The sequence below is a fragment of the Danio rerio genome, chromosome 19 (genome assembly GCF_049306965.1).
Source record: "Danio rerio strain Tuebingen ecotype United States chromosome 19, GRCz12tu, whole genome shotgun sequence".
In the NCBI taxonomy this organism is placed as follows: domain Eukaryota; kingdom Metazoa; phylum Chordata; class Actinopteri; order Cypriniformes; family Danionidae; genus Danio; species Danio rerio.
The window spans coordinates 33,352,501-33,374,610 of record NC_133194.1 but is presented as its reverse complement, the minus strand read 5'-3'; the positions used below and the strand labels follow the sequence as shown (position 1 = coordinate 33,374,610).

General features: G+C 36.7%; 2 protein-coding genes across 16 annotated transcripts in view; one reads left to right on the top strand and one right to left on the bottom strand.

Annotated features, from left to right (window-relative positions):
- nhsl3 (NHS like 3) overlaps positions 1-10,543 on the top strand; it is a 103,366-nt gene extending 92,823 nt beyond the window's left edge. For 5 of the 13 annotated variants that reach the window (XM_073930420.1, XM_073930421.1, XM_005159591.6 and 2 more), the window contains 6 exons: positions 4,872-5,024; positions 5,138-5,178; positions 5,372-5,498; positions 5,894-6,001; positions 6,150-9,650; positions 9,741-10,543. In XM_073930420.1, coding sequence (XP_073786521.1) covers positions 4,872-5,024; positions 5,138-5,178; positions 5,372-5,498; positions 5,894-6,001; positions 6,150-9,650; positions 9,741-9,763 — 3,953 coding nt within the window. In that variant the 3' untranslated portion in view covers positions 9,764-10,543. 13 annotated transcript variants of the gene reach the window in all.
- A 1,126-nt stretch (positions 10,544-11,669) lies between these two features.
- Positions 11,670-21,503, bottom strand: yars1 (tyrosyl-tRNA synthetase 1). 3 transcript variants are annotated; one of them, XM_005159598.6, is made up of 14 exons: positions 21,440-21,503; positions 21,099-21,169; positions 20,214-20,360; positions 19,421-19,596; positions 19,135-19,264; positions 17,250-17,330; positions 15,805-15,897; positions 15,586-15,721; positions 15,419-15,504; positions 14,519-14,654; positions 14,334-14,434; positions 13,097-13,290; positions 12,861-13,002; positions 11,670-12,311 (listed from the first exon to the last, which is right to left on the bottom strand). In XM_005159598.6, exons 2-14 carry the CDS (start codon positions 21,153-21,155, stop codon positions 12,201-12,203), a joined length of 1,590 nt encoding a protein of 529 aa, XP_005159655.2. In that variant the 5' UTR covers positions 21,156-21,169; positions 21,440-21,503; the 3' UTR covers positions 11,670-12,200.
- Between the last annotated feature and the right edge of the window lie 607 nt (positions 21,504-22,110).

The window sequence follows — 22,110 nt, the reverse complement described above, 5'->3', positions numbered from 1 at the left end:
TTGTTTCACTGACTATATATACACACAAATACAAATATTTCACATTTAATATATAATTTTTTTATATTTTGTTTCTTTCTCAACAGTGTAAATTTTAACATTTAATCTCAGTGTAAAAAAATGCTTTTAAATCATCACATTTACACACATCTCAATTTGTGTGATGTGGCATTATTTAGCCGACTCTGATTTTGTGCGATTTTGTCTTTTTGATCTTTTTCGCTGTCAATGGAGCATCCCGGCAAAATGACAAAGAAAGCTGATCCTTATTGGTCCTTGTGCGTGCATTAAAAATGCTGATTGGCTCACAGAAAGAATCTTATAGAGACAAGCTAGAGTTCAACTTTGTAGATAAACCGTTTTGTTTTTTAAATAAAAAGTCTTAAAATGTAAACAACTTGTATAATGTAAATAATGTAAATAAGTTGTCATTTAATAAAAATATGTCAATAACTCTATTTTGACAAAAATTGTCAGATAGAACCTTATAATTCTAAGGTGAAGAATTGTAAACCCGGTGACCGTAATAATCAAACCCTTGGTAACAACTGTGGTCGGAACCAAATTTCACAGGACTGTGTTCTCTGGACTTCTCCCAAGCGGTGGACTTCAACATTCAGATTGCTTGCCATTGACGCTCTCGCTGCTTTCGGTGTGAACGCACGGTAATACTGTATCCATGGAAAATAGCAGCATTAACTTTCTTCAGAACACCTTTTGTGGTTTTTGTTTCTAAAACTTTTAGACTCAATTTCGAGTGCGGGAATCAAAATGCTCACTTTTTGGTAAACGAATGCTTTAAATGGTATTGACACTGCAACCCTGCATGCTAGGTCTGCATCTCTGTGAAAGGAAACACCAATCTGGTACAGAGGGTCACATATATAGGTAACAGCCATCTTATATTTGTAATCTTTTATCATATTATACTTGCAGTTATAGTAAACAAAATTCTTATAAATGACATTTAACTGTTCCAAGAGTATGGTCAGAGTTTGGTAAAACAGCATTTTTCTCCTTCGGCCCTACATTATTGAGTATTTTCATATCAGAAACATCTTTAAATCTTACCTGGAAAACCACCTTTTATTACCTGGAAGAATCATGCAAATGTTTTGTGTAAAATTCAATTAATCATATTTTATGCATATTTCATTTCATATCTGAAACTTTTTGTGCTGCCATTTTGGCCAGGACCCCCTGGTAGAAGGGTTGCATATCTCATTGGGAAATTCCTGTTAAAATAATTTATATATATATTTAAAATAATAAATAAAAAAACAGGGTAAGGAGCTGTTAAAGTACACTCACAGTGCAATCAAAATGCTCACTTTTTGGTAAACGAATGCTTTAAATGGTATTGACACTGCAACCCTGCATGCTAGGTCTGCATCTCTGTGAAAGGAAACACCAATCTGGTACAGAGGGTCACATATTTAATCTAGAGTCTATATCAATCCTAAAACTAGGCCTAGAGTCATACAAAACGTAATCAAAGCATCTTGGCCTCTTTAATTTACTCAATTTCATCACTTTCACTTTTATTTTAAACACCCAATCATTTGCTAAATCAATCAGCCAATCAGGTAGAGTTCTCTACCTTATACACATAGAACAGTTCATCATTTTCCATTGGCCAAAAAGTTCCAGATGGGGACTGTATAGTGATACACCAATAAAAGAAAGCCAATTTAATGCTCACAGCTTGATGCATCCATGCTCTAAATGTTCAAAAATAATCATCATAAAGCCCACTAAAATATGTTCACTTTTCAAGTTACTTACCCAGATCCTCAATTTTCAGGTATAGCTCCTGTAACACTTTTCAACAGGTATTTTAGACATTTGAAAGATTCAATCAAATCTATGCTCCTTTTACTATTTATAGTGTGCACTGTGGGTCAAATTGTGAAGCAGATGCCTTGCCCTGATAGCATGGCATGAATCCAAGCAGATTTTAGGAGAGGCAGATTAGCCAGGCTTCCCTGTCAAGGCAAGTTCGGTTTGTGTACATACAATGGAGGAAAACAGCCAACAAGTTGGGGGGACACCACACAGTTAAGATGCTGACAAAAGCCAATGCCGAGGGGGAGGAGAGATGAAGAGGGGTGGGAAAGATCAGGGCAGCTGGAGGATTGGTGGCACACAGTAGATCTCATTGTGTCCGACCTGATTATCCTTCACAAGAGACAGCTAGTTGACACCAGTAAGTCTGCGGCCGCACTAGTGGACCGATGTAGTCATGATTCTGCTTGGTCTTTGATTATTTAAGAGACCCTTTCAAACTACAATGATCTCTGCCTGGACCCTTATCTCAAGACAGACATGGTGGTGTTTTTAAGCAAAAATGTTCGGTCTCTGTTGTCAATCTTCAAGAAGAAGGGTGAGTAGATACATCCTTTTATTTAACATTTCACCTAGTTCCTAAAATACTGTTTACATATTGAGTGCACAGTGCAAGATGCATTACAGTAAATTTATCAAGACAGGGGTACTTGAGTTAAATAATTTCGAAGTTAACTTTTTATGCAGGTACTGGTTTCTAAAATAGCATAAAATATGCACTGCTGTAAAAACATAACTGTCAGTGTGGATTTAGAGACAAAGTTCTCTGAATATCTGTAGCTTCCCAAAATGTGCTTTACTCATAATGACATTTACAGAATCAGTGTGTGCCAACCGAGGATTATTCCATTTTAGATTATTTAAAAAGAACTTGGCTAGGTCTATTATAATTCATACCCAAGGTAACAGCCATCTTATATTTGTAATCTTTTATCATATTATACTTGCAGTTATAGTAAACAAAATTCTTATAAATGACATTTAACTGTTCCAAGAGTATGGTCAGAGTTTGGTAAAACAGCATTTTTCTCCTTCGGCCCTACATTATTGAGTATTTTCATATCAGAAACATCTTTAAATCTTACCTGGAAAACCACCTTTTATTACCTGGAAGAATCATGCAAATGTTTTGTGTAAAATTCAATTAATCATATTTTATGCATATTTCATTTCATATCTGAAACTTTTTGTGCTGCCATTTTGGCCAGGACCCCCTGGTAGAAGGGTTGCATATCTCATTGGGAAATTCCTGTTAAAATAATTTATATATATATTTAAAATAATAAATAAAAAAACAGGGTAAGGAGCTGTTAAAGTACACTCACAGTGCAACCCCCCCCCCCCCCCAACAAGGGTTGACAGAAATTCACTTGAAATTTGAGTCTTGTGAAATTTAGAATATTTGCTGTAAACGGGTGTATGAGTGCGGAACTGGTAATGTTTTACAAATAGAGCTGTGCTGTACCGTGAATAAAACATTCTAACTTTTATATGCAGGAGCAATTTGCAAATTGGACTTCTATATAGTTCACTTGCCTACAGATTGTGTTTTCAGTCTCTGTTATATCACAGTGCCAGCAGTCAGTGGCAGGACACCTGACACTCCCCATGGGGTGTACTACACAAGAAGCTTAAAAGTTGATACCCGGTGAGCAGTTAGAAATCTGCATAAATGGCTGAGAGGCTGAGTCGGTCTCTTTTAAGGGAAAGTCCCTGTCCTAAAACACTCATCAATTTTGCGGTGCCTTTCGGAAACATAGAAAGTCCAGTCAATAGTAGGCACCTTAGTAGTACGCCAGGAAAATGATAGGGGGACGAGAATGAAGTGTCTCACTGTTCCTTTGAGAGTGACCCAGTCCAACGATGGGCAACCCTCAAGAGTCCCAGTTCTCCACATTACAAAGTTAACAGCTAGCCTCAGTATAAGATATATTCTAAAACTACTAAACTATGTTTTTAATACCTTGGGTGATTTAGGAATATGTTTAAAGGATTCATCTCAGTTTTTTTATATTACAGACAAGGTTGTTTGTTAATTATGAACACTGATTGTAATATTTCAATTTTAAATGGATGTATAGAAAGAAAAAGCAAAGCCCCCATGTGCTGACATATGCTGAAGGGGCAGCTATAGAAAGGGTAATCTGGTATTTCGAGGAATTAAAGATCTGAAGAGATTACCTGGTCACAGCTTGAGTTGAACCATGACTTGGTTGGACACCTACAATCAAAATGTACCACTTACTCCTGTCAATGATCCAACTAGAATTGGCTGCCAAGCTTAGCAAATGTTGCCAATGGACAAAGAAAGGATGGGCAGAGTAAGAACTTTTAACAGCCAGATTTAAAAGCCTTTCATTCACAAAATGGGTATGTAGAAATCACGTTCACAAGCTCCGGATGATTGAGTGATCCACAGGTCTTTTCGGTACAGAGTTTGCATTTTTTCCTGCTAAGAGTGGTCTGGTTTTCCTCACAGACACAGAAGTGAGTGAATACATGCACTACTGTAAATTGACATTAAGAGTGTGCATGTGTCCTAGCACTGTGGTTACACATGTCATTACAACCTCTGTGATCGGTTGAGTGAGGAAGGTCATCTAGTGTAAAAGCTTTTCCAAATCCAGCAGAGAGATGATGATTTGCAGATGTTAACCTTTCTGTGCCTTTTGCAAAACTGTCCTGCTTATGCATCAACATCTTGATTTGATTTGAATGCAACTTTTGAAATTGATGAACTACCTATGATATCATACATCTGGGGTCTTTTAACTTGATCCTGGTAGACCACTCTCCTAAAAACTCCAAGCCTAGTAAAAAATCTAACTCTAACAGGTAATCAATAGTTTGGATCAACTAGAAACCTACAGACAAATATGTTCAATCTGCAGGATGTTGGTCTTTCAGGAGCAGGATTCTATATCCCTGCATGACATACTGCATGTTAATGAGAAGGTTTTGTGAAAGAGTGCATCCATTTATGTGTGCGTACCTTCACCTTCCTTCTGTCTGTGTGTCTGTACCAGGTCAGAAGCAGGATGAGCAAAAAAAGCTGACTGTACACTACACTGCTTCCCAGCACTACCAGGAGAATGTGTTCATAGAGGGGAGCAGGCCAAAATATCTGGAGGACCTGCATACAGAGGCTCAAGAGGGACTGAAGATACTACAGCAGGAGGGTGAGCATTACACCCACCTTTTCCAATTACACAAAACACACTGCTCGCATTCTGGCCTTCTAACATACACTTGTGTTTTCTGATGCACCTCACTCAGTCTTTCTTCCATACAGAGAACAAAAATGGAGCGGACTTTCAGGATGACCATATTGTGGTAAGCCTCTGAAATTTAAGTTTTTCACAAATAAAGTACAATATGGTAACAAGTAAAATCATAAATGACAAGTTCCTGAAAATGTTTTAACTGTAATTTCGTATTTCTTCACATTTTAAAGAAGGGTTGAAATAATGTATAAATTGAACCTTTAAAGGATGTATTTATACGGTTGAACTCCTTGCTTGCACAGCCAGAGGAAGACACAAGCTCAAAAGAAAGGAATGAATCGCTTGAGAACGATAGCACCTCAGGACACTCCATCATTTCAGTGTCGACTGCCTCAGCAGTCTCTTCACGTCCAGTGCTTACACGTCAAGGTATACAATGCTGACTTAATAAGAAGTTTTAAAATAAAACATGCTTAGTGGCACTGCCTCTTTGTTTTTCCCCACTAATTTGTTTTCAGGTTTAACAATTGCAGTTGACACCAGTGGTGCTCAGCCCTGTACCTGGAGCTCTACCTTCCTGCAGATTTCAGTTCTAACCCTGTTCAATCACATCTGAACTAATTTATTAGGACCTGAACAGTAGAAGTTTAAGCTAAAATATGCAGGAAGGTAAATCTCCAGGAACTGGACACCCCTGGTTTACACTGCATGGCAGTAGCTTGAGCAAGTTATCATAGTAATAGCAATGCAAAGAAAAAAAAAATACATTTTATATTGCTTTAATTAAAAAATATTTAATCTCTGTACGAACTATCACTCTTTAGGTTCTACATTTAAGCCCTTAAACCCTGTTAAACGACTGGATAAGTCCAAGAGACGGAGTCGAAGAACAACTATCATGGGAATACCACAGCAAGTTCAAAGAGAACTTGGTATGTAAAGCCATTGACATATATTAAGGCATCATTGTTTGAGCATAGCATACCTCAAATCAGTAGTGCCAACAAGTATGTAAGACTATGATTTTCCACAAAATTAAAAGAAATTATAATAATTGCTTATATATTTTGTATACCTTAGATATGGCAAGAGGAACTATGCTGCAGCAGCTTCCAAACAGAGGACATGACAGTGAAGATGATTCATCTGGAACAGTTGTTCTACAAACAATTGATGGAGATCTCCCATCTGTAAATCATGAAGGGGCTCGTGTACACCTGCAGAACATTGAAGTCCTTCAGGCATCAAGAGATGAAGACTTGCTTTTGAACCACATCCATTCTGTCTACCAAGATGAGTTAAACAGAAAGCTTGGACTTGGAGCATGCCCTACACAGAGGCCTAAGTCACTTGCTGTGCCAGGGATGACCACTTACTCTTTCCTACAAGAGCCTCAAGGCCCTGTTATGTCTATTTCTCCACAGGCAACATATTTATCTAAGATTATTCCAAATGCAGTTTTGCCAGCTGCAATAGATATCATTGAAATCAATCATGATCACAACCGATGCAGTGCAAGTACAGCTAGCAAGGGTAGTATGGCATCAGCTAGCCCATCTTCTTCACGGTCTGGAAGTGGGACAAATCAAGCTCCTCCCACTACTAGTCCCAGCAGGAGCAATTCACAATCATCGGAGACTATAGTCTCCAATTCATCCACAATCTCTTCAAAAGGAAAGTGTCTACCAACCTTTGATGCTGACAGCGCCAAAGACATTTCAGTTTTAATCCCAAAGGACATGAGTGTTTCGAGCTCAAGCAGTTGGAAAAGTTCTGAGGGGAAAGGTACAAATCACAGACTGAACCCCAGAGAGTATGGTGATGCAGGGGACAATGTCAGAAACAGCCATTCGTTCTCCCGTAGTCTTTCTGTTATGAAGACAAAATTACCACCAGCACCACCTCAGAGAACCTACTCTCTGCATCATGAAAACATGCAGAGACAGAGAGAGCAGGGAGACATACAAGATCCCAAAGATGTGGCACCAAATAATAATGAGCAAACAAACAGAGATATCAGCAGTACAAAAGAAAATCATCAGTCCGCTAAAAACAAGAAGAGTTCAGTCCATTCTTTAGAGCTTAGATCAGACTTCCACACAACTGTGAAATCTAGTCCACTTAGTCCTGATCAAGTTTTCACTGGAAGGCATGCCAGATCAGGTAACTCATCCCCACAGAAAACTAGAGAATGTGGTGAAAATTTTGATAGGACTTTGTCTCCTTCAAGTGGCTACTCAAGCCAAAGTGGGACACCTACGCATTCCCCTAAAGAGGTCAGTCCCTCCTCACCTGGAAAGAGAAGAGTAAAGCCTTCAAAACCTGAGAGAGTATTTGCAAAGACTTCACCTGTGGTTTCGGTGTCTTCATCACTAACATCTCTGTCTTCAGTCATATCAGATACAGCACATCAGGACATTCAAACCAATACCACTTCATCGGAACCACTCAAATTCTCCCCTCCACTTACAACAGTGAAAAACAAAGTTACACCTACACACCAAACTATTGCTCTTAGGACACTATTCAACATTCCCCCACCACCCAAGGTAAAAGCCCCATCTCCCCCACCCCCTGAAACCTGGGTTCAAAATAAACAGACCCTTGAACTACTATGTGGCCCAGGCCCAAACATCCATAAGTTGGAGTCATTAATATGTAAAACTCAAAATAAAAATTCAATGCAAATCAATGAACAAGTAATTCCAAAGACACAGACAACAGAAGAAACTAAGACTGAGAACACAGTTGTAAAAGAGCTAACTAAATCTGCATCACCACAAGTGCATAAACAAATGATGGTAGAACCTCCAGATGTAAGGCATACAGAAAAGTCCATTTTACATAATGAATTAAAAAGTCCAGAAACACTTGCAAAGGTAAACCAGATCCCTCACACACAAGATGAGAAAACGATAGAGGACCAAAAGGACAGATGGAGTCAAACACTTCCTACAACAAATGTACCATCTATTATAGTTGATCAAAGCATGCTGTCACAAACAAACTCTATAGAAAAAACAAAAGCTGCAACTGTGAGCAGCAATGAGAACCAAAGAAACTGCATTGTTACCGACATCGTGAATCGTATATCAGTGCAAACACTCAGTATAGAGGTACCTGAGGTCAATGGAATTTCTCCACCTCCTTCTCCACCTCCAGAACACCACCCTCCTCCCCCACCTATTAAAAAGATGTCAGACATCTCAGTGTCTATACGACCTTCCGAAAAGGAGGAACAAAAGCAAGAGCAAGAGGAACAAGTAACTTTCCCAGAGTCTTCTTGGCCTCCACCTCCACCACCAATGGAAGAGTCAACTGAATTGATGTTTGAGGAACAAGATGAGCTTGACTTCCCTCCACCACCTCTTTCATTCATACATGAACCCATGTCAGAGATATCTGACAATTTCCATGAAGAGTCATGTGAAGAGGTCAGTATAAAATTATTGTCAACGAATGTCTCAGATATGGACAGTAGTCCAGAACAAGACTCAGAAAGGCATACCATTCTGCCAAAAAGAATAGTACAAAACAGTGTGGAGGTCAGACAACAAGACAAGTCTTCTGACAGTGTATCAGAATATTTGGAGGACCAAGCTGAAATAGAAAACACAAATGTAGCCTCTACTATAATATCCAGTCATTTTCCAGATAAGTACTTACATGAGAAGGAAACGCTGGTTTCCACTAGCATTCCACTTGCACCTCCTCTTCCTGTAGAAGAACAATCTACTATTAACTTCCGAAAGCAACTGAGCTTTGTAGATAAAGACAACAGGAGCAAAGAACTTCTCTGTCGACACAAAAGCACACCTATTCCAAAAGAGGATGCCAACATTCCACTCGTCACACCTTCTTTACTCCAGATGGTGCGACTAAGATCTGTAAATGTTGGTGAAGACCAAGTAAACAACGATTCCAAACCAAGTACTGAGCCTACAACAAATGAGGATCATATTATTTCTAGTCAAGTAACACCACAGAAGCCTATTCGCAGATCCCTTACTTTTAAGTCCAACTCACCTGCGAAGTCATCCTCTGCTTCATCCGCAGTCCCATCCATGTGTCTTCAGGAGGCCATACGTATGAAGACTGCAGCAATGTCCTGCAGTGGAGTACCTGCAATGCTAAATCTTCGCTCATCTTCAGGTAGCAGTGCTACTTCACCCGTGCCATCTCCTAAATCACCAGACGGATGTGACTTGCTAATGTCCCCTGCATCTAGAGCCAGTTTCATATTCTCCAAAAGCACAAAAAGAGTTGTGATTGAAACACCTACTTCTCCTGATGTTCAAGCAAGCCTCAAACAGAGTCTTGCAGCTGAGATAATGCAGGTTTCCGACCAAGCCAAGACGATGATTACAAATGGAACAAAAAAGCCAATTAAGGTGCCGCCACCTGTTGCTAAGAAACCAGTGCATGGAAGCAATCCTCCGAACAAGATGGAAAATGCAACACAGGATAAGACGGAGATCTTGACAAATAAGCAAATAATGAGGGTTGATGTTAATGGGCAAAGTGATCAAGTGCATCCTGCTGGCCAGCGAGCACAATCATTAGGGAACCAGGAACAAGCAAGTAAGGAAGCATTCGCAATGAACATGTCAATTTGTGCATGAAATAAACAATGGACATGTAAATGATCATTATAATTACTTTTCGTTTCAGGAAGTACAGAGACCTCGTGTTGAAGAGACATAAGATGAGTTTTGATTGGACTGCTAGTAAAGAGAAAAGGACAAAGCAAGTGATGAAAGCCCAAGTAAGGTCTTGATCAAGAATTTATGGTTACCACCATCGTCTTAAAAGCCTTAGCCTGAAAATGGCCTTCAAGCGTATGCAAAAAGCTTTTACTCCCCAAAACATGTTTTATAAAATAGCTTTATTACAGCTTTCAAGTATTTTTTTAAGAGCCTCTCTGCTCTGGGAAGAGTCGCATTTAGTTTATAATCGACTTATTAAAGCAAATGACTGCAAGACCGAACTGACATCTAGTGGTCACTGTTGGTAGTAATCACTGCTTGGCGCCAAAAAAAAAAACCCTGTATCATATTTTTTTGATATATCCAAGTATGTCCAAGCACTTGATTTGAGCTTTTAATGAAAGTTGAGGATACTAACAATTGTGAAAGATTTAGTGCTACTGCAATCAACTCAAATATGTAATTATACATGTACAGAACCTTCTGTTATCTTTATGAAATCTGCAGTACGCTAACCATGGCTGAAATGTATACACAAAAATCTACATATTTACTTTTCATTAGATTGAAGCACTTTGTAAGCTAGATGCTGCATTTAAGTTGGAACCAGCAAAAAAAAAGGTAAGAGTATTGACTGATGGTCCCTCTGGATTTGATGTAAAATGTATATATACAAAAATTTTAGTAGCTATTTGCTTCAAGAGGGGGTGAATAGAAGTGCTACACTGTTTTAAAATGAAATATGCATTAAAGATATTTATAGATTTACCCTGTTTTCACTTTTTAATTGTGTTCTTAACATTAATGACTTGACCATACAAACGTAACATATAGAAATATCATTATAAATTTGCATGATTAATGCAGTTATTAATATTAACAATGCATTTACACTGCAGATCTTGATGGACAATTCAGATTTTTTTGTGACCTGTATCCAATTCTTTTTGATGACCTGTTCACATCATCTTTTAAAAGTGGCTCGTATCTGATTGTCTGCATTTACACAGCAAACAGTAAAGACAAAAAAAAAAGAGTGGGCACTGACTGACAGCTAATAATAAAAGAGCACTATTTTCTCCATTTCTGTATTTAATCTGTTCCCAGGGTTTCATTAATTTAAATTCTTTTGACAAATCATTTTGCTATAGTTTATGACAGAAACATTCTCATCTCTTCTTTTAATCTAGGCCTACTTAAACCAGTAGGCATCTTAATGTAATGACAATAGCGTGATTTATGCATGTGATGTATGCAAAAGTTTTACAATTGGTTACGTGGCAGATGTTGCTCTCTCTCTCTCGTTAAACATGCCTAAATACTTGTGCTACATGACAATACAAAAGCTTTTTTAGTCCTCGTGTATGAGATTTTAGGTTTGGGACTCTGCTGAAATCTGTTCTGAAATGAAAGCATCAGTGTTGACGTTATTAGCGATGGTTTTTAACGAGGCGCAGCTCACATTGATAGGTGTTAATCAGATCTACCTGCTTACACTGCAGACACAAGGACACAAATTCAAGTCATATTGAATAAATTTCCACATATGAACAAGGCCTGAATCTGATTTGAGTAAATTGTAATCCATGTGATTGTGTCCCGCTTACACGGGCCATATGTGATCTGTGCCACAAAATGGAGTCACTTGAATCATGCAGTGTAAATGCAGTCTTTGTTTTCTGATAAAGCTACTATTTCAGCACAGAAAAATACACAGAAAATAAGTTGTTTTTCCCATAATCTTTAACCTTAATGTCTAAATTATCACTTCTTTTTAAATCGGCTCCAAAATTTGTATTTTCTGGTTAAAATGATACAAATACCTCATTTTAAGAGATAATATCAGAAAAATTAAAGACATCTCTACAATAATTTCCATCAAGACATACAGAAATCAGTTATGAATCATCCTTTATTTGAGCGAGTCTGGTTAACATTAGATCTGAATGTTACGTTATCTGAAATTCTATCTGTTTTCTGGGAACAACTAATCTTAAAATATTCATCATAACATTTTGCTGTTTATATACTGTAGATTGTCCCACATCTGAACCGTTTACTTTGAAGGTTAAATAATAGTTTGTACATTGTCACACTGATCATTATAAGCACTGATCAACAGACATGGCACCACAGGAAAACCTGAGTTTTAAGATAACAGATGAGCTCCTGCAAGATTCCCCATTTATCACTAATGCATATTAGCATGTTTACTGCAGTACTTAATGCATAAATCATCTTGGACGCCATTACATGCAATGTAAAGGACAGACAATACTCCTATGCATTCTTCTGCAGTAATGGTGAACTATTAGTTCAGTTTTTGATGCCTATGATGAGTGATATACACAGTGTAGATGTTATGTGGATTACGGCTGTCATGAAAACTCTCCCACTGGAGCTTGAGAAAAATAGTGTGGATATTCTAGCTGATATTTCCACCTTTAAGTGTTTTGCAGGTGATTCGTCCAAGTTTGGTCATCAGATTTTGCTCTTTCCATTGTGCAACAAACTCGCCGGAGATCTTCAGATCAACCTGAAGAGATCAAACAAATAAATATAAACCATGAAGACAAAACGATACCTTAATAGCAGCTATGTGTAGAATTCAGAAACTATTACTATTAGTAGTGAGACCAGTGGACAATAAACAACAGCCAGCAATTTATAGGTTTTTTTATCCTTTAATTTAAGCTAAAATAATGTATAATGACATACTGAAACAAATTGTTCATAGAAAACATTAATTTGGGGAAGGTCTCAATTTTTTTTAAAGATTTGTTGGCTCCTAATGACAATAGAAAAGTGATTAATACTTAAAATTCGGTCGCCTGTTACTTTTATATACAACTTACACTATTAACAAACCATTAACTAACACTATTAGCTAAAACTACTAATTAGCTGCTTTTTAATAGTTAGTAAGGTAGTAGATGGGTTTCGGTAGGAATAAAACCATTACCTTATAAGTAGTAATTAATATTGATACTTAAAATAAAGTGTTAACGAAAAGAAATTACATATAGTACCTTGATTAAAGTACAAAACATATATATAGAACACACAAAACATAAACACCACATACCTGTAACTTCTCAAACACCTTTTTCTTTGGTTTCAATTCATCGTCTGGTTTGCCAGATTCATAGCCCTCTACGTAAACACGATCTCCTGCTGCAGATCCTTCTGGTGGATCCAAAGGCTCCACTTTCCTGGGCTCTCCTTCGCTAAAGGCCAAAACATTTAGAAAGATCAATGCAAAAAAATTACTTTTACTATGAAAATCTGTCAATCAATTGGGGTGTTTGGTGCTCTACTTACATTGAAGCACAGAGCACCATTGCTTGAGATTCAATCCCCCTCATCTTCTGGGGCTTTAAGTTGCAGAGCAGCACAACGAGTCGGTCCTGAAGCTGTTCCTCTGTGATATAAGCCACCAGTCCACTCACTACAGTCCGCGGCTGTTCTTCACCCACATCAATCTTCTCTAAATATAGTGAGTCTGCATCTGGATGCTAACAGATCAAGACAAAGATTATTTAAATACACTCTTATAGGGTTTTCAAAAGTATCGACTTTAGTACCGATCGATACAAAAAAATGTTTTAGTAGCATTCCTACTGGCATTTGAGGACATATCAGACTTAGCAGATTGGCCATTGGTCATGTGCTCAACAGAAATGACTGTGATTGGCTCTGAAGGCCATCAATTCACTGCTCTTCATAAAATACAACACAGATACACAGACTATTTAAAAGCCACATCAACTTTAAGCCAAATATCAAGTTTCCTAACTGTAAAGATAATTTCCATGACATCTAAAGAGGATAAAAACAGACTGCGGGTTATAGCTTGAATATAATTTCCCATGACTTTACTAGCGACTATGAGAATAACAACGGTTAATTTCCCTCAGATTAAAAAAAAACCTGAAGTACTTTGTGTGGCTTTGAAGTACTCCTTGTCCAATTTTTGATAGTTTAATAGTACAAACATATTTAGCTTGTCACACTTTTTGCCTTTAAAAAATTGGTCATTTCGGAGCCATTTTTTTCAAAGATTACATTATCCCAACATGTTTTCCTTAGTTAACAGATACAGTCTTGTGACTTAAGTGACTGCAAGTTGATGAGCGGAAAGCAATAAAATGGAGCTGAATTATTACCATTGCAATAGGTGTGGAAAAAAACAAGTACAAAAAACATATATTGATAAAGAGCAAAGTGAAAAAAAAATTGATAAATGACAAACAAAAATTCCTGATAATCCACAAGTTAAAAACTCCATCATATTCAAAACAAACATTGTTTACTCACAACAAAACACTGGAACATTGGCGGATAACTCATATATTCACTCATTGATGGATTAGCTAATAGATGTGGCTTTAAAATGTCAACTGACCTTCAGAGATAATCACTTTTATATCTGTTGAGCACAAACTAAGCAGCCAAACAGTGGGAAGAAGCTTTTAAAATTTCAGTATTGACAGTTATCGAAGTCGATACTTTAGACATCATAGAAGTTAAAATGCTCATACAAGTTTGCAGTCTCTACCTTTTCTACACTGATGACTTTTCCCACTCTGATGTCTAATCTGGATGGGATGACCTCATCGTCATCTGTGGTTTGTTTAGGGTTGCCCTTTACTCCTCCTTCTGTGAAATAATGACAATCGAATCAGACCTTGAAACTCAGTCTAACATTTTAAAATGTTTTTTTAGATATGCATTTTCACTCACTGTTTTTAGATGGTTCTGGGTAAGCAGATGATGTCAGTTTTTTCAACTCAGGGCTTTCAAACTTCTTCCTGATAGGGTCCAACAGTTTGTTAAGAGCCAATTCTACTGAAGCCTTCAGGTCACCTGGATGAATTTGCTGCGGGTGAGAAGTGCAGGGTGAGCATATGCATCAGTTTTTAACACAAACTTCCGGTTTGGAGTAATAAATGAAGTAATTCATGTTTCTAAATGACGCCTCTTGCTCATTAAGATTCATTTAAAAATAAAGAAACAAATATAATAGTGCTTAATTATTATATTATTAAATAGTTAATTATTCATTAATTTATTTATGCCATGTATATTTTCAGCAACCATTATTCCTCTCTTCAGTGTCATATCACCCTTTTCAAATCATTCTAATGTGCTAATTTGATGCTACATGAACAATTATTATTAAAACATTTTGTGTGGAACCTCTGATACACTACTATTCCAAATCTGGATAAAATAATTATCATTGAATTAAATAACTTGCCAACAATGGAATAAATTTGTCAAACTTCCCAGTAAAGACATTCATCTTACATAAACATCACAGAAGATTTCTATTTCATTTAAATTAATTTTTTGTTTTACTTTTTACTAATCAAATAATACAAAAATATATGCATCACCTTTTCTACATAAACAGTATGCACCACAATGGTTTTTAACATTAATTAGAACAATTAATATTAACATATAAAAATAAATTATATATTTACAATACCCTTGCACCAAAAAAAGCCAATACAAATCATTTCTGAAGGATCATGTGACACTTCCTTGCCTTTAGAGAGCAGAGGGGATTTATTTTACAAGCCAATACAATTTTAAATTAAAAAATCTGAAGTGTATGACACTGTTCAGATACTGTACCTCTGCAGCAAAGTCCTTCTCCACTTCCTCAAAATCTGTGTAGACTTTGTCACCTCCAAACTTTGGATCTCTTTTAATCACAAACTCTGTAAACGAAACACATCATTAAGCACTTGAATGGATGTTTACATTGTGTGAAGATTATTATTTTTTCCTCCCAAGCTCACCTGAGTGCAGAGGGAAAAGCACGTGTTTGACGAAAGACAGAACTCCATTATTCTCCACATTTCCAGGCTCACAGAACGCCTTCTTCAGCTTCTTCTTCACATCTTGGTTCTTGTCTAGCAGGTCGATCTTGGATTCCTGATGTTACACAAGAAATTTACGGAATTATTTGTTTTATTATATTCATGAACTCATGAAAGAAGTTGTAGGTGCTTCCGTACCTCCTCTGAGGAGCTCATCTTGCTCCCAGTGAGTCCTGGAACCATTGGGTTCATCAAGTGGCTACGTTTGGTGTACCCAAGGGAAGGCAGGTACTGTAAAACAAGCCAACTCAACCATAATTCATAGGAACATTATATCCAGTTAAGACCATTATTTAATATACTCGATAAAATTGATCCAATTTCTAATATGGTTATCGCTAATAACTGAGTAGACTAAGTGTAAACACAGACGTCAAGAAAGTTTTAATAAAGGCATTTAATAAACAGTGCTAAAGACGAACACTAATTTGAACACAAAGTGTGTGAGTGATCTATTAACAAAGTATGAATGAATGTAAACTAATGTAATGCAAAAGTAAGGTAATGTAATGTGTGTATTTGGACCCACTTTTTATTAAGTGGCCTTAACTAATATGTACTTACATAGGAACTAATAGTTTGTTACAATGTACTTATTGTGTAAATACTTGTATTTACTGTGTACTTATGCTTGATTAAATACATGTATGTAATTATATCTGTAATTAACTTTTGTAATTACATTTGTAAATACGAGGCTGACCATCCCTTACACCTTAACCCTCCCTTAAACCTACCCATACCACCAAACCTGTTCATAACCCAACCTCTATCCCAACTAAAAAGAACCACAAGTGTTCTCAAATACATCATAAACACAGTAAGTACATTGTATTTATTTTTTTGATGCAAGTACATTAGTTAAGGACACTTAATATACACTTAATATAAAGTGGGACCGTGTATTTATATATATTTATTGCATTTATTGTGTACAGCCTTACACTCAAAGAGCTTCACAATCATGAGGAGGGGTCTCTCCACACCACCACTACTAATGCCGCCCATTTCCATGATGACAAACATCTTAAAAGAGCCGTACAAATTAGGTCGCAAATAAGCAGAGCTGGTACATGTTATCAACTGACAACACAGGTGTGAGATGGGTAAATATATCCTTTGCTTTTGAAAGGAATATCTATGAACCTGTACACTCTGTAGGCAATGATTGTATGTAATTTATTATTTATAAATGCTCTTGTGCTTCTAACTGAATAAACAAACATGAAACCGTGACACGCAAGTATTAGTAAATCTTATCCTACGACTCACTTAAGTCCGAACTTATGTCTAAACTCAGTCCTGGAGGGCCGGTGTCCTGCATAGTTGAGCTCCAACTTCCTTCAACACACCTTCCTAAAGTTTCTAGTAGTAGAGCTGGGTCAGGAGTGTTTAATTGGGGTGGGAACTAAAATATGCAGGACACTAGCCCTCCAGGACCGAGTTTGGGCACCCCTGACATAAGTAGTCTCCTATTTATTTTTTATCTGAAATGAAAACTTGTAATACCGAATATGCAATGTAAGGTCCAGTGTATTGGAATTACTGGAACAAAGTATGATTATAATACATTTAAAATGTACCTTCTCAGCTAATGTGAAGATCTTCCTCTGGTCCACACCACCAAACTGAGCATCTACTTTTAGGTATTCCTCATCCAGTGCCTGATGGAAATGAAAAAACACAGTGTATGGAATGAGCAGCTAGTTAAAATACTTAAAAACTGTATGATGAATTCATTACAAAAATCATTTAGGTTTAATTATGAAAACAGAATTAATTAAAAGTACTAAAAGTAGTCCAATAAAAACAATCAATCAATTGACTTGTCGCACAACACGTGGACCTCATTCATCTTTTGGAGATGTAATATATATCACCACTACATAAAAAGCAATTCCAGCAACATTTAAGCTGATTGCACAGCCTCTATATCTCTATTAGATGTGTCATTGTCAGTATGGATAAAAAACACTAGTATTTACTATAAATTACTATAGTATATTTTCATGTGGCTGCATGATGACAGAAAAAAGATCAGTTACATTTTTCTAGTTCTTTTTACCTTGCACATTTTTGTTTACATTGATTATTATTTATACATTTGTTTAGAATATACGTTTTCACAATCTGATTCCAATGCCTAATTATTAAATAGTTAAAATAACTATAATTAAATATACTTAAGAATTAAAAATATTATGTCTTTGGAAGATTTTACTTGTATTATGATGCTATGTCAAAATAGTCTTTAAATTATCTTAATATCATGGTTTCCGCTACATTTATTCTGCCGTGGTGGGGTGCCATGCCAAACTTCATCCCGCCACGGCTACATTACAACATTCACTCGTGTTTTTTTAAATAGCAGGTAATAATCGCACCAAAACGTATTAAAAGGTAAGTGAATTATAACAGCACAAATTTTTCAGTAATCGTAGTACTGCTGTGTGCTATATGTTTAAGCATTTAAGCACATACTGCTGTGTGCTATATGTTTAAGCATTTATTGATGACCTTAATATTGAAGGTCATCAATATGATGACTGACTGACAGGTGCATGATGCTAGCAAACTCAACTTTGCTTTCAGTTAAGATGAACACAGTTACCATAATTATACTTTATAGATAAAGGTCTATGGCTCTGCATACAAAGACTTTATCTTGCTGGAGTTTATAGTCGTTTCACTTTACTTTAGGATGCATTAATGCCGCTCAGTATGTCTATTGGAGACATTCATAAAATTCCTAGCAAATCAAATAAATGTTGGAGACATCCTATATAAATGCGCTAAATCGCACCTCAGCAGCGTTTATTTGAGAACGCACAAAAAGATGCACTTGAGCAGCGTATATTTGAGGGCGTGCAAGAAGTTTTGTGCACTAACAGAGAAAATCGGCGCGCAAGAAAGGAGATTCACATGCTGGTATTAAATTAATGCCATCTCGACTTGTAATACTGCGCTCACGACATTTGTCAATGAAATAACACCACAGGTAGTTGGTAGATCTGTGTAAAAAAGGCCTGCCACCACAACTGGAAAAATCCTATAGGAAACACTAAATATTGTTTATAGCAAAACATGATGGTGCAATATATCGTACCATGGATATAGTGACAGGCCAAACTAAACGCAGAGTCAATGTGTCAAACCTTTTCACAATTTAGGTAATTTTTATCTTGTAATATTAGCAAGCTGAATTTTAAGTAGCATTAGTTCTGTTTTCCGCATTACACATTCCTTCAAATTAAGCATCAAATGTTTTGTGGAAACTTTGGTGATTATTTTATAGACTCAGAACAGAATGTGTGAGAATTTTAATAAAGTAAGTTAAAATATATATACAAGTTCTAAAAATAATAACAATCATTTTAAAAAAACTGAAAAAAGAATGAAGAGATGTTTTTAAGAGCTGTTTTAATCCTTCAGTAGGTGACAAAGATGGGAAAAACCCAATCTGCATACCTGTAGTCCAGGATACAGCAGACCACTGAGAAGAGGATGCTCAACCTGTTTGACCACCTCTGCCCCTGCTTTCTTTGCATCGTGTTCAGTGACCATGGATGACAGTCGGTAAACATCCAGAGTGTATTCTCTATAACAAACCAACCATGACATTTTCATTTATTCTTTTTAACAAAGCAACCACAGACAAACCTTATACATGCATGGTTAAAATACATTTCTTATTCTATGGAATAAACCTGAAATATCCGTAAAACAAATTTTCAGTCAATCATCATCCGGTTACCTGCTGAGCTGATAATCTGTGCCTTTGACAAATTTGAGTTTGTCAAGAGGAACTCCAATGCTCTCCAACATGGCCTTGATGACCTGCTCATAATACTTCACCCGGAGCTCCAGCAGCTCCCAGGGAGCCTTCATGTTATCCAGATAAGCATGGAGATCAGCAAAGAGGATGGTCACCTTGAGAACAAATGGACAAATAGGTATGAGAGGGGCAAAGATGTGAGATCACATTTTTGTAACTTATTCACGTGACCTTTACAAACAATTTCACATGAAAGCATCTTAAAAGTATAGTTCAAAAACAAACTAAAATTCTGTCATTATTTACTCATCCACCAATAATTCCAAGTCTGTTTGAGTTTCAAACACAAAGGACGATATCTTTGGAAACTGAAAGCCACTGAATTTTTTATTACGGTAAATGTTAATAAATACAGCTTCCAATTTTCTTTAAAACATTTTTCTGCATATTCAGCAGGAGCAAAACCAAAAAGCAACCCACAAATAGAAGGTTCCCATAACCTATAATGTTTGGAACCGCTTAGCACTGTGATCCTCAAATATGGTTTTAGTCATTTCTTTCATCAAAAAAAGTAACAAAAAAAGGAGACAGTATTAGACTGTAAAAAAACTGTATTAGCCTACATTGACTGATAATTGAAAACATCCATCATTTCTTACCCAGAAACAGCTATATACAGATCCCTAATTCCAGCAATTAAAAATGATCTTTAAAAAGACAAATAAGTTACTAAATGCTCATTCAGAACAAATACATAGTGCTGAATACAAACCTCACAGCCCGCCTTCAGGAAGTCAGCAATTTTTGACATGGGGACAAAGTAAGCAACATGGGGTTTGCCTGTAGTCGCTGTTCCCCAGTAAACCTTCAGTTCCCGCTCCTTCAGGATCTCCTTCAACCTCTCCTCACCAAGAACCTCCTGAGAAAACATCGAGGTAAAGTTGGTTTTATATTCGCACATTTGTTAAGTGACAACTTGTGACACGCTCCCTATATTGTTTACCATAGTACAAGTATGACTTCAAAACAACACTATCGCTATTTATTTGACTGAACAATGCTGTCTATATTGGCGGAAACTATATTATTAAGGAGGCAACACGGTGGTACAGTGGGTAGCGCTGCTGCCTCAAAGCAAGAGGGTTGTTGGTTTAAACCCCGGCTGGGTCAGCTGGCAATTTTGTTTAAAGTTTGCATCTTCTCTAAGTATTAGCGTGGGTTTCCTCTGGGTGCTCCGGTTTCCCCCACAGTCCAAAGACATGCACTGTAGGTGAATTGAATGAGCTAAATTGACCGTGGTGTATCTATGGGTGTTTCCCAGAGCTGGGTTGCAGCTGGAAGGAAATCCGCTGCGTAAAACATTGGCTGGACAATTTGGCAGTTCATTCCACTGTGGTGACTCATGATTAATAAAGGAACTAAGCCGAAAAGAAAATTAATGAACGAATGAATGAATATTATTAAGGAGAACGTGAGAAAATTAAAACCAACTTTACCTCAAAAGAGAAAACAACAGGGTGTGACAGCTCATGTACTCAAATGAAGATGAAACAAAAACTATTTTTTAAATGTATTTCCGTATATTCTTTTGATAATATTCTTAAAATGTTAACTAAGTTTTTAGCTCATAGCAAACAGAAAATAACACGTTTGTCACCTGAAGGTTTCTGGTGATGAGCTGGAACTTCTCATCAGGACTCAGCTGCTCTCCCATGATGTCTGCTGCTTCTGTGCAAAATAAGGTATTATAAGTGTATATGTCAAGTAATAGACATACACAGAACTTGTCATTTCGGTAGAAACTTTGTGTCACGATTGACGTTTTTACGATCTCAATTCTTCAGTGACGTCTGTAGTGAATGAATCGCTGAGCTGTCTAAAACAGAGTGCTAGAAACACTGCAGAGCGGAAAATGTGTCGGTATAAATGTGAATATTATGTTTATAAATCGTCAGTGATAATAACCATAACAAAATTTTGATATTCATAATAAGATGCATTATATCTCACCGGTGGTCGCTGAGAAACGTGTGTGCCGGTGACAGGCTGTTCCGGTTGAACCAAGATTTCATCACGTGTATCATAATAAAAGCCACATCTAATATAAAAGTTTAATTAAACTTCAGTTAAAATTGTATAGACATATTTTTAAAAATATCTAATTATTTATAATTTTATAAATGCACTTAAATACGTATTATATAACAGTTTTTAACATATTTTGCCTTGTAATGGCAGTATTGCATCAGCTCTGAACAATAAATTGTCGAGCAATCATCAGCAGGACGAGTAATCGAGGGACGATCATTAAGCTGCTGTCGAATTTTCTCCTCCAGGAGGCGCCCCAACTCTAAGGGAACTTTTTTTAATATATTGCTTTTTAATATTTAATAAACTTTTTAGTTCATACTGACAGACTCAGTACCAGTCTTCGTTCTGTTTTAAAAATTAATATTGATAAAATGACAGGAGGGCCTAGTTTGTTTCTAAAATGTCGTCGCCGGTAACCTAAAAAAGCGTATATCTTTCCCGCTCAAACAGGTTTGTATAACGCCATTTACTTTTACGAATATAAAATGTTATTTTATGTCATTATATAAAAACTGAATGTGTACTATACACCATCTAGTATCGTGTCAAATATTAAAAATAAGAATATATGCCAAACA

Coding starts and splice junctions, on each gene's coding strand:
- yars1 (XM_005159598.6), bottom strand. CDS start 21,155: ATGGGAGAGCAGCTGAGTCCTGATGAGAAGTTCCAGCTCATCACCAGA. Junction 17,331..19,134: donor TGCTGTATCCTGGACTACAG/GTATGCAGATTG, acceptor CATTTCCATCAG/GCACTGGATGAGGAATACCT. Junction 13,003..13,096: donor ATGGTGCTCTGTGCTTCAAT/GTAAGTAGAGCA, acceptor TTTGGCCTTTAG/CGAAGGAGAGCCCAGGAAAG.